The sequence below is a fragment of the Bos mutus genome, chromosome 6, assembly GCF_027580195.1.
Source record: "Bos mutus isolate GX-2022 chromosome 6, NWIPB_WYAK_1.1, whole genome shotgun sequence".
Taxonomy (NCBI): Eukaryota; Metazoa; Chordata; class Mammalia; order Artiodactyla; family Bovidae; genus Bos; species Bos mutus.
In genome coordinates, this window is record NC_091622.1 from 60,196,413 (window position 1) to 60,212,551 (window position 16,139).

At 43.4% G+C, this 16,139-nt stretch overlaps 1 protein-coding gene and 1 long non-coding RNA gene across 12 annotated transcripts in view; one reads left to right on the forward strand and one right to left on the reverse strand.

Annotated features, from left to right (window-relative positions):
• Positions 1–242: 242 nt before the first annotated feature.
• LOC138988226 (uncharacterized) lies at positions 243–14,207 on the reverse strand. Its single transcript, XR_011464513.1, has 3 exons — positions 13,662–14,207; positions 2,954–2,998; positions 243–2,035 (listed from the first exon to the last, which is right to left on the reverse strand). It is a non-coding gene; the product is annotated as an uncharacterized lncRNA (long non-coding RNA).
• The window catches only part of LIMCH1 (LIM and calponin homology domains 1), a 352,547-nt gene continuing 349,054 nt past the window's right edge, over positions 12,647–16,139 (forward strand). For 4 of the 11 annotated variants that reach the window (XM_070372332.1, XM_070372333.1, XM_070372330.1 and 1 more), the window contains exon 1: positions 12,894–13,078. In XM_070372332.1, coding sequence (XP_070228433.1) covers positions 12,983–13,078 — 96 coding nt within the window. In that variant the 5' untranslated portion in view covers positions 12,894–12,982. Of the gene's footprint in view, positions 13,079–16,139 lie in introns of all 11 variants that reach the window. The other 7 variants (XM_070372328.1, XM_070372331.1, XM_070372329.1 and 4 more) reach the window with 5 other exon arrangements.

Sequence of the window (16,139 nt, forward strand, 5' to 3'; positions counted from 1 at the left end):
AACACTGTGTGGGCCAAAAAACCATGTCTGCAGGCCAGAGCTGAATCACTGGTCACCAGTCTGTAACCTTTGATTTGAGATATCATCAACATTTTTAAGAAACACATAGGAATGTGGCAATTTTAGAGTTTAAAGGGATGAAAAATCATGACACAAACTTGGTCCAATGTAAAGTGAACTCTTTAATGTCCCATCTAGTCAATTGGTATTAAACATAGGTTAATTTTAAAATAAAACCTCATACAGTATATTTTAACTCCTTTCATCCTTTAGCGAACGCTGCACGGAGGTTCAGCTGGATCTGTTTTCAATCTTGACCTCCTGTTGGAACAGCCCAGGGAGTTCCTAAGTAAACTTCATTCTCCTAACAGGCCTCTGCATGATATTAGCTAGAGAAAGCCCTGTAGCTCAACAGGCAGATGGCAGTAAGAAATTAACTTGAACTTCAGCAAGGCTGCGGTTTCCATGGGAACAGAGGAAGCAGCCATACTGCCTGGCATTTGAGCTGAATAGGAAACAGGCTCCCCATCAGCACAGTTTTAGAAAGGACTGTACTATTCTACCATTCTCTGCAGAGATGTTTAGTATTCCCTCCTAAAGTGCTTTAACTTTAGTTAGTAACAGGATTATAAATGATACTCAGGTACATGCTTAAATACACTTAAGTGTCTGTGAGTATCAGATCTGAGAAAGACAGTATAAGGATTTAACTGCTGAAATCTGAAAACCATTAAAAGCGTTGGCATTCTCCAGCACAAAAACTATATTCTTTGCTAAGTGAGCCCATCACAAGCAGAAATCACTGTTTCCATCTTCATTTCCTATAAAGAATAGATGTTCAAATCAATGTGATTTTTCTGTCAATGTTTTCTTTTAGGGACACAAAATATCATTAATACATATTTTGTCTGAACTTCCAGGCACTCAATTAATATGTGAGGAATAAGTAACTCTGGAGAGTACTATGCATTTTGGAATTAATGACTGAAGAGAGTTCATTTCACTTCCGTCTGTCTCACATCCAGAAGTGGATTAACTGGGAGGCTGAGGGAGTTTAAGCTTTGTGTTCCCTCTTTCACATTGGCCTCTTCCAAGACCCTGAGATGAGCCTTCAGAATGTTTACATGGTCATATATTTTTGTAACATTTATAAAAGAGATTTTAACTGCAATAGTTAGGGCTTGTGTCACTTTCCACGGAGACTTCCCCTCCATTGAGTGCTAAGGAAATGGCTGCAGGTATTTGGGGATCTGGGTAAAGAGCAGTTGAGTTGGGGGTACACTAAATATGGATTTAGTGGGATATGTTTATGTGGGTGGGCAGTTGTTCTGGGATAGGGACAACTTCCAGTAATATTTCTGCCGCCCACTCTGCCAATTACTCAGCATTGTGATACAAAGGGATTGAGAGAGAGATGACACGTCCCGTGGTGCCTGCCACCCTGGGATGTGGGTGTAGGGGAGAAACAAGATGGAAACGGAGCTAGGAGTTAGTCTGTGGAAAATTCTTTCCATCATCAGACTCATAAAGTTATAGATGGAGGATTTGGTTCTCAATGACTTCTAGTCAAACTGGATGTTCTAACCTATCAGAAGTAGTTTTGCTAATGCAGCATATACAATTATAAACACACTGTACATTTTTTTAGAGTTGTTATTTTTTATTTTTGGCTGTGCTGGGTCTTTGTTGCTGTGTGGGCTTTATCTGGTTGCAGCAAGTGGGGCTACTCTCTGCTTGCAGTGCTCAGGCTTCTCATTGCCGTGCCTTCTCCTGTGGAGCATGGGCTCTAGGGTGCATGGGCTTCAGTAGTTCGGCTTGTGGGCTTTAGAGCACAGGCTCAGTAGTTGTGGCACTTGGGCTTAGTTGCTCCCTGCCATGTGGGATTTTTCTGGATCGGGGATCAAACCCATTACTCCTGCATTGGCAGATGGATTCTTTACCACTGAGCCACTTGGGAAGCCCCTACACGGTACATTTTTCTTCTTCTTCTTCTTTTTTTTTTTTTTTTGAGAACAGAGACTTCCACACCTTTATTCTTTAAAAAAAAAAAAAAAAACTTTTTTATTTTGTATTGGGGTATAGCTGATTAACAATGTTGTGATAATTTCAGGTGAGCAGTGAAGGGACTCTGCCATACATATACATGTATCTATTTCCCCCCAAACTCCCATCCCATCCAGGCCGCCCCATAACATTGAGAAGAGTTCCATGTGTTATATAGTAGGTCCTTTTTGGTTATCATTTCAATTATAGCATTACCAGAATCTCTATGATTAAAATTTCCAGCTGAATTAACATGAAATACTGATGACAAATGTAATATAAAACTCAATATATAGCTACCACAGGAATGTTGATGGGAAAATTGTTAATAAGAACTGTCAATTGGAAGAGTATTTAAGTCATTTTATTTTTAAAGGCAAAATTTACAGAATAGAATGCACAAATCTGAAGTGTTTACCTCATTCACTTCTGTTTAGGTAACTTTATAACCACCACCCATGAAGATGCAAAACATTTCCATCACCCCAAAAGAAAAATTTAATTTCTAATATATTCATGTTTAAGACATTAATATAGCTACAAACAAGAATATTTTGCTAAAAGAAAGCAATGTTCAACACAAGTAAACTCTTAGCGATAAAATTATCTTTACTAAAATTAAAAATTCAATACAAAGATGAGAAAAAAGGTAGGAAGTCACCCAGAACATCAGTCACAAAGACAAAGAGATGGAAAATACAAGAGAAAAGATGAGACATGGAGGACCACTAAGAGAAACAACTCCAACAAAAGTCCTCGAAGAAGAAAATGGAAGGGAAGAAACTTTAAAAGAAATGAGAAAGTTTAGATTAGAAGGATGTCATGACCCCAGATTTTGGAGAGTTATCCAGTACCCAGAAAATCAACAGTTCAGAAGTGCTAGGTCACTAGCACTTTTTTTTTAACTCACATTTCTCTTATGACATCCCCTTAGAATTTTGTGAAACAAGTGCTCCTGAAAAATTAAAAAAGAATATGTTAGAAAAGTATTTGACTTCACTATGGATTGGTTTAAACTATTTGTCCTAGATAACATTTATCCATTGCCATTCATTCATTTACTCAGCACTCACTTGATACTAAGCCACAACAGTGCCAGTTTCAAAGAGCTGATTCCTACAATACATCTAACCACAGGACAACATTATATATGTAGAGCTATGCAGAGGTATAAAGAAGCAGCTATTTCAGTGTTTTTCCATCATTATTAAATAATGTATTTTTAAAAGAAATATACTACTTTATCCTGGACACATTATACTTTCTGGATCTGATGATTCACATACTTCATTACTTCTATAGGATTCTAGCCATTCTCTTTTGGCTCTCCTCCATTCTGTTCTTCTAGGAACTGTTTTATGGAATATTCATATTCTCTTAGCACCTTTTCCTATTTTCCTACGTTTCGTTCCGTATAATTCCTAAAGATTCTTCTTCTACACTTTTTTTTTTTTTTTGGCTAAGCTGCCTCGAGGCATGTGGGATTTAGTTCCCCAACCAGGGACTGAATCTGTGTCCCCTGCATTCGAAGCACAGAGTCTAAACTGCTGGACCACCAGGGAATTCCCCTAAAGATCCATATTCTAGTTCACAAATTCTCTTTTCACTGTGTCTCATCTGTACTGTAACACATCTTTTGAGTTTTACATTTACAACTTTATTTTTCTGGTTGTTCTGGGGAGCCTAATCAGTTCTTTGTTGAGTCTCTTGAGTTTCGTTTAGATTGCATGGTTTTTGCATGCATTTTGTACTTTTAGATGGTAAGCTCCATTTCAGCAGAGTTTGTCTGGGGGATCCTGTGAGCCTTGGAAGGAGGGCATATCTTCTGGAAGGATTTTACATTTGCATCTTCTAGGTACCCAAAAGGTCCTGGACCTAATTCTCAGTTAATTTCTAAGCATGGGAGGTCACAGATCATGTGTAAGTTGTCCAAAAAGTGGATCAGGTCTTTGTTTACACATTCTCAGGGGAGGTTCATCCACCTCCCACTCAGAGGCGAGGTCAAGACAAAGGAGCTTCCTTATTGTCTCCTTCTATGGCGATGGTGATAGTGGAATATTTTCTGGTCTGTATTTCCTCTGCAGGAGTATTTCACGTGTGTGTGTGTGTATGTGAGAATGTGTGTGTTGCTACTCAGTTTCATTTTTTTTTTTTTTTTTTTTTTTACATAGCATAGATCCAGGGCCTGGAAATATAGGAGTAAAACCCCAGCCCTAGGATTCTGAGTCTAGCAAGCCACTAGACTAGTCTAGCAACCGCTGGAAACCACAGTTACTAGGTCTCTCCACAGAACAGTTGAGAGCTAATTCACAAGCTCACTGCTCTAGTTTTCTGCTTCTTCTCCATTTTGCATCCCTGAGAACTTCTTTTGAGCTCAACCATTCATGTAAAAAATTAAAAAAATATTTTGTGTGGCATTTATATGAGTTTTGTAATGAGCGAGAAAGTTAGCCTGTCATAGTCTGAAAAATTAAAATTGTTATTCACATTATTTTTAAATGGCTTTCAAAATCAAACTATGATGAATTTGGACTATTTTTCAAAACCCTTCATAAAGATTCTCATATCTATTTTATTACATTGAGAATCACTACATTATGGGAACACAGAAGAAGAGATGACTAGTTTTTGACGTGGTGGCTAAGAAAGTCATCAAAAAGGTGACACTTAAGTCAGATCTTGGAGGATGAGACGTTTAGTACATTTATTTACCACCAACCATAGTTCAAAGTATTATTCACAATGAAATTTAGAGTTAGTCTTTGTCCAATTGATTGATCATATTATATATATTAATAAGGATAGGAAATGGCAACCCACTCCAGTATACTTGCATGGAGGATCCCATGGACAGAGGAGTCTGGCAGGCTACAGTCCATAGGGTTGCAAAGAGTTGAACATGGCTGAAGTGACTGAGTATGCAAATGCGCTTATATTTATAGGTATATTTTTTAATACATAGTATTATCAAAGCTATTATTAACCCCTGGTTACTAAGTGCTAAGCAAAGAAACAGATGCTTTATCAAGAAAACTGAGACTCCAGGAAGTGAAATAGCATTTTCACCTACATAACATGTGGCATCTATGAAATGTGCCCTTCAGGGAGCTAAACTGACCAAGGGCCCCAGTTGCTGTGCTCTGAAGTCTACCGCCATATTAGCATTCAACAGCACGTCCCACTGGGCTGCCCCCAGCCAATTACTAAATTCAGCAGGGATACAGCTGGGACTCTAAGGCAGGCTTGTTCTGGGGCACCCATGACTCTTTTGGAAGCTGACTTTGGTTCATGAATCTTCCAATGGCCTCGCTGAAAGGCAGCTATGACAATGCTTCTACCTGACCTTCCTTTCCCTCTCTTCTCTAAGGTCAGACTTGCACTGTGCTCTGACTGCTTTTCTATCATTTTCTCTCACAGTCATTTCCCTAATAAAATTCTTGTACTTTTAATTCCATCTTAGTGTCTGCTTCTCAGAAGACCCAGACTGTCATACTAAGGTCAACCTCAAAACCCATGCTCTTACAAAGAATAACTAAAAATGCATTAAGTATCTAAATGTAAGAATGACGACTATAAAACTATTAGGAGAAAACACAGGCATAAATCTTTGTGACCTTGGATTAGGCAATGCTTCTTAGATATGACACTAAAAGCACAAACAACCAAAGAGAAAAAATAGATGCATTGGCCTTTGTCAAAATTTAAAAAAATTTTGTGCTTTCAAGGACAGCTTCAAGAAAGTGAAATATTAACACACAGAATGGAAGAAAATATTTGCAAATCATATGGCTAATAAGGGGCTCCTACTTAAAATATATAAGGAGCTCATAACTCAATAGTAAAAAGAGAAATGACTCAATTTACAAAAGGACAAAGATCTGAATAGACATTTCTTCTGAGAAGATGTCCAAATGGCCATTATGTACAAGAAAAGATGCTTAACATCATTAGTCATCAGTTCAGTTGAGTCACTCAGTCCTGTCCAACTTTTCGAGACCCCATGAATCACAGCATGCCAGACCCCATGAATCACAGCATGCCAGGCCTCCCTGTCTATCACCAACTCCTGGAGTTCACTCAAACTCACATTCATCGAGTCGGTGATGCCATCCAGCCATCTCATCCTCTGTCCCCTTTTCCTCCTGCCCTCAATCCCTCCCAGCATCAGGCTCTTGTCCAATGAGTCAGCTCTTCACATGAGGTGGCCAAAGCACAGGAGTTTCAGCTTCAGCATCAGTCCTTCCAAAGAACACTGAAGACTGATCTCCTTCAGAATGGACTGGTTAGATCTCCTTGCAGTCCAAGGGACTCTCAAGAGTCTTCTCCAACACCACAGTTCAAAAGCATCAATCTTCGGCACTCAGCTTTCTTCACAGTCCAACACTCACATCCATACATGACCACTGGAAAAACCATAGACTTGACTAGATGGACCTTTGTTGGCAAAGTAATGTCTCTGCTTTTTAATATGCTATCAAGGTTGGTCATAACTTTCCTTCCAAGGCGTAAGCGTCTTTTAATTTCATGGCTGCTATCACCATCTGCAGTGATTTTGGAGCCCCAAAAAATAAAGTCTGACACTGTTTCCACTGTTTCCCCATCTATTTCCCATGAAGTGATGGGACCAGATGCCATGATCTTCGTTTTCTGAATGTTGAGCTTTAAGGCAACTTTTTCACTCTCCTTTTTCACTTTCATCAAGAAGCTTTCAGTTCCTCTTCACTTTCTGCCATAAGGGTGGTGTCATCTGCATATCTGAGGTTATTGATATTTCTCCCGGCAATCTTGATTCCAGCTTGTGTTTCTTCCAGTCCAGCGTTTCTCATGATGTACTCCAAATAGAAGTTAAATAAGCAGGGTGACAATATACAGCCTTGATGTACTCCTTTTCCTATTTGGAACCATCTGTTGTTCCATGTCCAGTTCTAACTGTTGCTTCCTGACCTGCATACAGATTGTAGGTCAGGTGGTCTGGATTCCCATCTCTTTCAGAAAATTGTCCACAGTTTATTGTGATCCACACAGTCAAAGGCTTTGGCATAGTCAATAAAGCAGAAATAGATGTTTTTCTGGAATTCTCTTGCTTTTTCCATGATCCAGCGGATGTTGGCAATTTGATCTCTGGTTCCTCTGCCTTTTCTAAAACCAGCTTGAACATCTGGAAGTTCACGGTTCACGTATGGCTGAAGCCTAGCTTGGAGAATTTTGAGCATTACTTTACTAGTGTGTGAGATGAGTGCAATTGTGTGGTAGTTTGAGCATTCTTTGGCATTGCCTTGCTTTGGGATTGGAATGAAAACTGACCTCTTCCAGTCCTGTGGCCACTGCTGAGTTTTCCAAATTTGTTGGCATATTGAGTGCAGCACTTTCACAGCATCATCTTCCAGGATTTGCAATAGCTCGACTGGAATTCCATCACCTCCACTAGCTTTGTTCATAGTGATTCTTTCTAAGGCCCACTTGACTTCACATTCCAGGATGTCTGGCTCTAGGTGAGTGATTACATCATCATGATTATCTTGGTCGTGATTTAGTCATCAGGGAAATGCAAATTAAAACCACAGTGAGATACCACTTCACACCCTCTAGAGTCTCTGTAATCAAAAAGTTGGAAAATGACAAGTGTTAGCAAGGAGGTAGAAAAAGTGCAACCCTTTTTTACACTTCTGGTGGGAATGTAAAATGGTGCAGCTACTTTGGAAAACAGTCAGTAGTTTACCAAAAAGTTTAAACACAGAGTTATCAAATAACCCAGCAATTCTGCTTCCTGGCGTATGCCCAAGAGAAATGAAAACATATGTCCACACAAAAACTCGTACATGAATGTTTATAGAAGCATTATTAATAATAACCAAAACATGGAAACAACCCAAGGGCCTATCAACTGATGAATGGATATACAAAATATGGTATAGCCATACAATGGCATATTATTAGGTTGGTGCAAAAGTAATTGCAGTTTTGCATTGTTGAACTTTGCCGTTTGACATTGTAATACCTTCTTGACTAAATGTGATTATGTTATACATAATTTTAATGTGCATTTCTTGCATTATGGGCTTCCTTTGTGGCTCAGGTGGTAAAGAATCCACTTGCAATGTGGAAGACCTGAGTTTGATCCCTGAGAAGATCCCTTGGGAAGATCCCCTGGAGAAGGGAAAGGCCACCCACTCCAGTATTCTGGCCTGGAGAATTCCATGGACTGTATAGTCCATGGGGTCCCAAAGAGTCAGACACGACTGAGCAACTTTCACTTTCTTGCATTATGTTTTTTTTTTTTTTTTTTTGGCTAATGACATTACTTGCTGTTTATTTTATATTTATTTTAGACTATGGAGAGGATGTTAGACAAAAAGCGAATTTGAGTAATCTTTTTATTCAATTTCCAAATAGGTCATAAAGCAGCAGATACAACTTGCAACATCAACAACGCATTTGGCCCAGCAACTGTTAACAAGCAGTGGTTCCAGAAGTCTTGCCAAGGAGGTGAGAGCCTTGAAGATGAGGAGTGCAGTGGTCAGCCATGGGAAGTTGACAATGACCAATTAATTGAGCTGATCATCCAAGCTGATCCTCTTGCAACTACATGAAAAGTTGTCAAAGAACTCAACACTGACCATTCCATGGTTGTTCGGCATTTGAGGTAAACTGGAAAGGTGAAAAAGCTTGATAAGTGGGTGCCTCATGAGCTGACTGCAAATCAAAAAAAATCACAGTTTTGAAGTGTCGTCTTCTCTTATTCTATGCAACAACAACAAACCATTTCATCATTAGATTGTGAAGTGTGACAAAAAGTGTATTTTGTACAACTGGTGACCACCAGCTTAGCGGTTGGACCAAGAAGAAGCTCCAAAGCACTTCCCAAAGCCGAACTTGCACCAAAAAAAGGTCAAGGTCGCTGGTGGTCTAGTACCCATCTGATCCTCTACAGCTTTCTGAATCCTGGCGAAACCATTACATCTGAGAAGTATGCTCAGCAAATTGAAAAGATACACCAAAAACTGCAATGCTTGCAGCCAGCATTGGTCAACAGAAAGAGCTCTATTCTTTTCCGTGACAACGACTAACCACATGTCGCACAACCAATGCTTCGAAAGTTGAACCAATTGGGCAATGAAGTTTTGCCTCATCTGCCATATTCACCTGGCTTCTTGTTAACTGACTATTACTACTTCAAGCATCTCAGCAACTTTTTGCAGGGAAAATGCTTCCACAACCAACAGGAGGCAGAAAATGCTTTCCAAGAGTTCCTGGAATCCTGAAACACGAACTTTTTATGGTACGGGAATAAAACAACTTATTTCTTGTTGGCAAAAATGTGTCGATTGTAATCATTCCCATTTTGATTAATAAAGATGTGTTTTAGCCTAGTTATAATGATTTAAAATTCATGGTCTGAAACCCCAACTTTTTCATCAACCTAATATTTGTCCGTATAAAGGAATGAAGTACTGATACATGCTGCCACATGGATGAACCCTGAAAACATTCTGCCAAGTGAAAGAAGCCACACATAGAGGACCACATAATGTATGATTCCATTTATTTGAAATTTCCAGAATAATCTATATTATAGGGACAGAAAGTGGATTAGTGGTTGCCATGTCTTGGGAACATGAGAGGTTAGGGATATGACTGCTAAAGGGTATGCAGTTTCTTTTTGGAGGGATTAAAATGCTCCAAAATTAATGTGGTGATGGTTGCACAACTCTGTGAATATACCTAAAAAACATTGAACTATACACTCTAAGTGGGTGGATTGTATGTGAATGATACTTTAAGAAATCTGTTCCCCCATCAAAATCCATGCTCTTCAAATACCTTATATCCCTAATTTGGCATTTATTATACAGTATATTTTCTTACAGTTTTTTTTATGATCAAATGTTGCTTCACATCCCCAAAATAGTGGCAATGATTTCTGAATTGTAGGGTTTCTTCCAGATTAGTTTTCTTCATTATATTTTTCAGATTTTTTTTTTGACTGGAACATATTACTTTTATATATGAAAAATAGACTATACAGAAATGAAATCCCTTTGTGGATTCATTTGATGCTAGTACAATCTCTTACACATAATAGGTGCTTAGCAATGATTTTTAAGTATTATTGATAATGGAACTAGGTTTGAATTCTATTATAGTTTTAAGTCCTTAAAGTCCTTTGGTAACTTATGTGACTTTGTTTTTGGTAATAGAGTTCAGGAAAAACAAATGTTACTTTGTGATTATAAACCTTAAAAGACTTAAAAAGTATTTGCACTGAAAGAAAAAAAAATACGCTTTAGTTTGAATACCAATTGTGATAGCAGATACTTCAGACATATGGTGGGTTTACTCCTAATGCTTGTTTTCCATGGATTCAGCTACGTCATTTGGGTCATCGGGCTTTCCCAACTCCTAGTCACTCCATGCAGTGGCAACTGCCTAAAGGGGCATTTCGTAGCAATGTGCTGGATCATTTTCTCAATTATTCACTTCACCATGTTTCTTCATGGAGACAAGGTCACCTTCTGACTGTATTTTACTAACCCTTTTCCTCTGCTTGCCATCTTCACTCTTTTTTATAATTTCTCCTCCCTCTCATTCTTTCTGGTTAGCTGGCTTGTGCTGAGCACTAATTACATGCCAGGCACGGTTTTGGTTCTTTCACATTCAGAACTCCTGTTTGCTCCTCACAATGATTTGCTGAAATGTTGCCATGTCAACCTCATTTGAGATGAGGAAACTGAGGCACGTATTGTAAGCGGCAGAGCCTGGACTGGGACTGGTAAGGCGGCTTGGTGTGCAGTTAAGAGTAGATCTGGCGCCAGGCTGTCTGGGCTTGAATCAGGGCTTCACTGCTCACCAGCTGTGCGGCACCCCTCTCTGTCCCCTGTTTTTTTCCTAGGAATGGTAATAGTCTATCTCACAGGGTTGGAATAGGGAATGAATTAGTCAATTATTTGTAATGCACTTAAAACAGTGCCTGGCACAATTCAAGCACCATATAAGTGTTCTAAAAGTAAATAAACTGAAGCCTGTCTGACTCCAAAGCCAGTAACAGTGGAATTTCAGGCCTGCTTTTTTGTTTCATCCCCCTATTACAACAGCAGAATTGGACAAAGATGAAACTTGGGACTCTGAACAGGGAAGACACTTAGCTGCTGAGACACCCATGGACTTCTTGCTCTGTCCACTGTGGTCTGACACCCTGCTTCTCACCCGTCTCTCCCATGCTGTTTTTTCCACCTGATTCTTTCCTCAACACACTCCAGTCACACTGTCTTCTGTAGGCCTATGACCTCCACCAAACTTATTTCTATCTGAAGGCCTTTGCACCTATCTGGAAATGTTTTTCCAGTTTTTTGCATGGCTAACATCTTTCTCATTCATGTCACCTCATCATGTCATCTTGACAGAAAAACTTTCCTTGGTCATCAGTCGGGTTCTCTTGCATAACAGAAGGCATGCTCAAACAAAGGTGGCTGAGAAGAGTTTATTGAGACCACCAGGGACTTCCCTGGTGGTCCAGTGGCTAAGACTTCGTGCTCCAAATGCAAGGGGCCAGGGTTTCATCCCTGGTCAGGGAACTAGATCCCATATACTGCAACTAAAGAGCTCACATGACCCCAACCAAGAAGATCGAAGATCTTGCCTGCTGGAACTAAGACCCCCACTCAGCTAAATAAGTAAAAGAGACAATTATCAGGGAGCGGGCAGGCCAGACACCAGAATGAAATGGGGAGTGGGCCTGGGGAAGTGCGGTGCAACAAAAGGAGACAGGGGACTGTCAGAGAACTCAAGGAGGGGCCCCAGCCTTGCAACCTTCCTCAGAGTGGAGCAGAGCAGCCAATCCCCTAGCCTTCTGCAGTAAGAGGTACCTAAAACATCCCCACGGCCCTCTCCTCCAGCCTGCTGACCTCCTGCCCTCCCTCCCATTATCAGAGCCTGGACCCACAGGTCAGCCTCCCAGGTGAAGGTGGAGAGGCAATCTGAAGTTAGCAATATCCTCTTCCCAGGTCATAGTTTATCTTCTCCTATCTGTTTAGCATGTATTACTCTCCACCATTATCTTCTTTTTTATCCAATTTCCTGTAGAACGTAATTATTTTGAGCGCCAAGACTTCTCAGTTCTTCCTCTCCCCACCTCTCCCCTCCCTTCCCTTCTCTTTTTTCATCTTTGTGGTCCCGACACATAGTAGGTGCACAATAAAGATGAGTTAAATCAATCAACATAGGTAGCTCGCCTAGAGAGACAAAGGTTTATAAAGGGTCGTTATTCTTCTTTATCTTACAGAAAGATCAGGCGACTGAACATCCCTGGCACGGGGTCAGAGGGCTGCCCCTCTTTCCCCCCACTTCCGTAGCTAGGGTTGGCGCGGGGTGCGGCAGGTGCGGGCGGCCACTGCCCGGCTGCGGCAGCGCGGGCTCCCCCGGGGACGCGTGCGCCGCGCTGCCCGCGCGTCTGCCAGGTGCCGCCCGACTTGCTGGCCCCTCCGCAGCCGGCGGGGCGCGGGGACGTGCGGGGCGGCTGGCCGAATCTCTCTCCTGGTCGCGTTGCGGGCAGGGGAGGGAGATACTCAGCGCTCACTCTCGGTTATTTTTAGTCGGTGGCTGACACCCCCGCCCGGGAGGGGGTGGTGCGGAGCCCGCAGAGGTGGGGGTGGGGTGGGGTGGAGAGGGAGCTCCCAGCACCCGGGCGCTCGCTCTCGCGGGGACACACAGCGCTGCCGAGCCGGGCGGCGCGGGGAACAGCTGCGGCGGCGTGGTCGGCGGCAGCGCGGCACTCCTCCGGGACCTGCGCCGCGCGGGGGCGGGGCGGGCCGGGGAGGAGAGCGGGCGGGCGGGAAGGGGCGGGGAGCGCGCTCCTGCGGCGGCGGCGGCGGCGGCGGCGGCGGCGGCGGCGGCCGTCCTCATCCCGGCGGCCCGGCGCTCGAGTGGACGCGGGGCTTCGCAAATGGCTTGTCCCGTTCTCGGTCTGGAAGCCCTCCAGCCCCTGCAGCCCGAGCCGCCCCCCGAGCCCGCCTTCTCCGAGGCGCAGAAGTGGATCGAGGTAGGTACCCCGGGGCGGGCGGGCGGGCGGCCTGGTATGGGCAGCCCGGAGCCGCCGACCCGCACACGCCAGGACGACAGGTCTGGTGTCGCCTCCCCCACCCCTCGCTTTCTTTTGCCGGCTGCTCCCGGTCAGCCGGCAGGGCCTCAAGCGAGCTGCGACCCCCGGACGCTTTGGCGCTGGAGTCTCGGGCGAGGGTGGGCGCGTAGGGAGGACACTGCGGTCTAGCTGTGCGTGTCGGGGGCGGGAAGCGGTGCCCTGCGCTTCCATCCCTCCTGCCCGCCTGTCGCGCAAATCTCAGCTCCTGCCGCTTCCAGGCGCTGCCCGGGGAAGCGCAGTGAGAGCAGAAGCGCCGCAGAGGCGCGGCAGGCGGGAGCCCCCGGAGTCCTTGTGGACGTCGCATTTCGGGAGTCCTGCTCCGCGTCCTACATCCGCCCCGAGCCCCCCTCCCCGTTCTTCCGGAGCGGAGTTGTTAATGTCTCACGGAATCGCACACCCACCGGAGCCTCTGGTTGTATTCCTGGCACCGGGTCAGGTGTGAGGCTGGCACAGCACAGAGGGCCCGGGAGCCTGCAAGACCCACCTGCGAATGCACCATTTGCATAGACGTTGCCCATTCATTGGCAGTCCCCTCTCCATCCCAGAGGTGCCGGTTCCTGGCCCCGTTGGCATATTTCACTTCTTAAATGTCTCGGTGGCAGGCCAGGGAAATTACTGGAGCTCTCGGCTGGCTCAGTCCAGGAAGCGCTCGCTGGGCGATCCTGATTCTCGATGTCTATCTGTAGACGCAGCTTGGTGGCCCCGCGCTCCCGAAATGCCGTGTCTGCGGGGCTTAGGACGCTTGGAGGGCGCGAGGGGGAAAAGGTGACCCCCTATGATCTATGCAGTGAGCCTCTGTTTCGGCAGGCAGCCTTTCTTGAAGCTTAGTGGGAGGCTAATTTGACCCTGTTTTCCTCAGGGACGGGCAGCTCACCCTCCCTGGTAGTTCAAAGGAAGAACTGTACCGCTAAGTCATGATCCGGTAATGGTGAAGCCTGTTATTACTCAAACGGTCACTTAGAGACACCCCCCCTGTGGCACGCACGTCTCGATGCTGTTGTACAAATTGAAATCTGCTGAACTGCCTGGGGAAACCACTTAATGCTGCTCTAATGCCCCAGCTAGAGGCCTGCACCTTACCAGGTTAACCTGCTTCAAGGAAGCAAGAGTGTTAGGCAGAGTTTGCTGCTGCAGCTGCTAAGTCGCTTCGGTCAGAGTTTAGAAAGACCTATTTAAAAATAGGGTTAAAACAAACAAACAAAAACAGAAGAATAAACTCAAAGCTCTGTTGCTATAAGCCCCAATCATGTCTCTCATAATTTGATGGCTCATGACCAGATGAGAAAAAGACTGTGACTTTTGTCTGTGATATGTGGCTGGCACGGCTTGGCCTGTGACAGGTGCTTTCTCTGTGCTTCATACTTGGATTCATAGGACATCCAGGAAGCATTTGTAGTCACGGGCTTGGTTGAGAGTTGGAGAATTGTGTTTTTCTTGTTCTTGAACTTTAAAATTCTCAGGAGAGATTTTTGATGTGGATGGTGATGAAGGGAAGGATAAGAGCAGAACACTTTACAGTACTTGAAGGCAAGTGGTTTATGCCCAATTTCCTTGATTGTAACACGGACGTACTGTACTTGAAAAAAAAAATGTATTTTGGTATAGTTACACACAGGAGAGTGTATACTTCTTAAGTGCACACCTCCGTGAATTTTGACCTAGGTATATAGTAGTACTATGCTGTTGTTTAGTTGCTCAGTCATGTCCATCTCTTTGCAACCCCATGGACTCTAGCCTACCAGGCTCCTCTGTCCATGGGATTTCCCAGGCAGGAATACTGGAGTGGGTTGTCATTTCCTTCTCCAGGAAATCTTCCTGACCCAGGGATCGAACCTGCGCTGCATCGGCAGGTGGATTCTTTTTTTTTTTTAAAGAGTACTATTTATTATTTTTTAAATTTTATTTTATTTATTATTTTTTATTTTTATTTTTTTATTTTCCAATTTTATTTTATTTTTAAACTTTACAATATTGTATTAGTTTTGCCAAATATTCTTTACCACCGAGCCACCAGGGAAGCCCATATAGTACTATAGCCCCTCACCTAGGTCATGATCTAAAACATTTTCCGTCCAGGTCACAGTCTGTTTTTAAGTGGTGGTATATTTCAAGCTAAATATTATGCAGTGCAGAATATCTGCTTTTGTCCTGGTTCCATAGATTTTTTAAAAAGAAGGGCTTCCTTAAGAAAGCTGAGCCCCATTGGGCCCTATAGACAGTTGGGCATTGTTCTTGATGCTTTACCAGATCTACCAACTCAAGAATGTGAAAGCCACAGCAGGCAGTGCGTGGCTTTAGGATGAAGCAGCCGTGGCTCTGTGCATGTGCATTATTGAAGTGGCCTATCTCCTTTCAATCGCGGAGTTGGGTTTCAAGGAAAGGAGAGCTTCCCCTCCCAGGCTGTATAAAAAGGTGTTTGCTCCAGAGAGGTAGAGACCGCCCTTCTTCCTTCCCGGAGGTTCCTCTTTAAATGTAAATGCCCTGTCTGCAAAGCTGGGGGAACCCAGCGGCAGTAACAGATGGTTCTGCGCCCAGTTGCCCAGTGAACAAAGATTCCTCAGCTAATATAGCAATAATGTAGTACTTAGTGTGAGCTGAATTCCCAGGGGGACTGTTATCTCGAGACAATTGCATCTCCTTTAGGGGCCCCATTGTCTTTGGCAACACCCTCATTGGTAGGGCTTTGTTTTTCACTTTTGTTCAGCTGGTGATTAAATTTCCCACAGGGTTTTTTTTTTTTTCTTTTGAGTAGTCAGGAATTTCACCTTTTCAAAAAAATGTTCCCTTGGGTGTAGCAGGTTAATAAACAAACTTTGCAGCTTGTCTCTTCTCTTCAGTCCCTGGTCTTCCGTAAGTCAAGGATTGGCTTGAAAACTGTTCATTCTTAATAAAGGCTCAGGGAACAAGCTCCAGGAGATAACTTGTTAGTGAGGAATTTCTCGGCCTGCAGCCTTGGCTATTT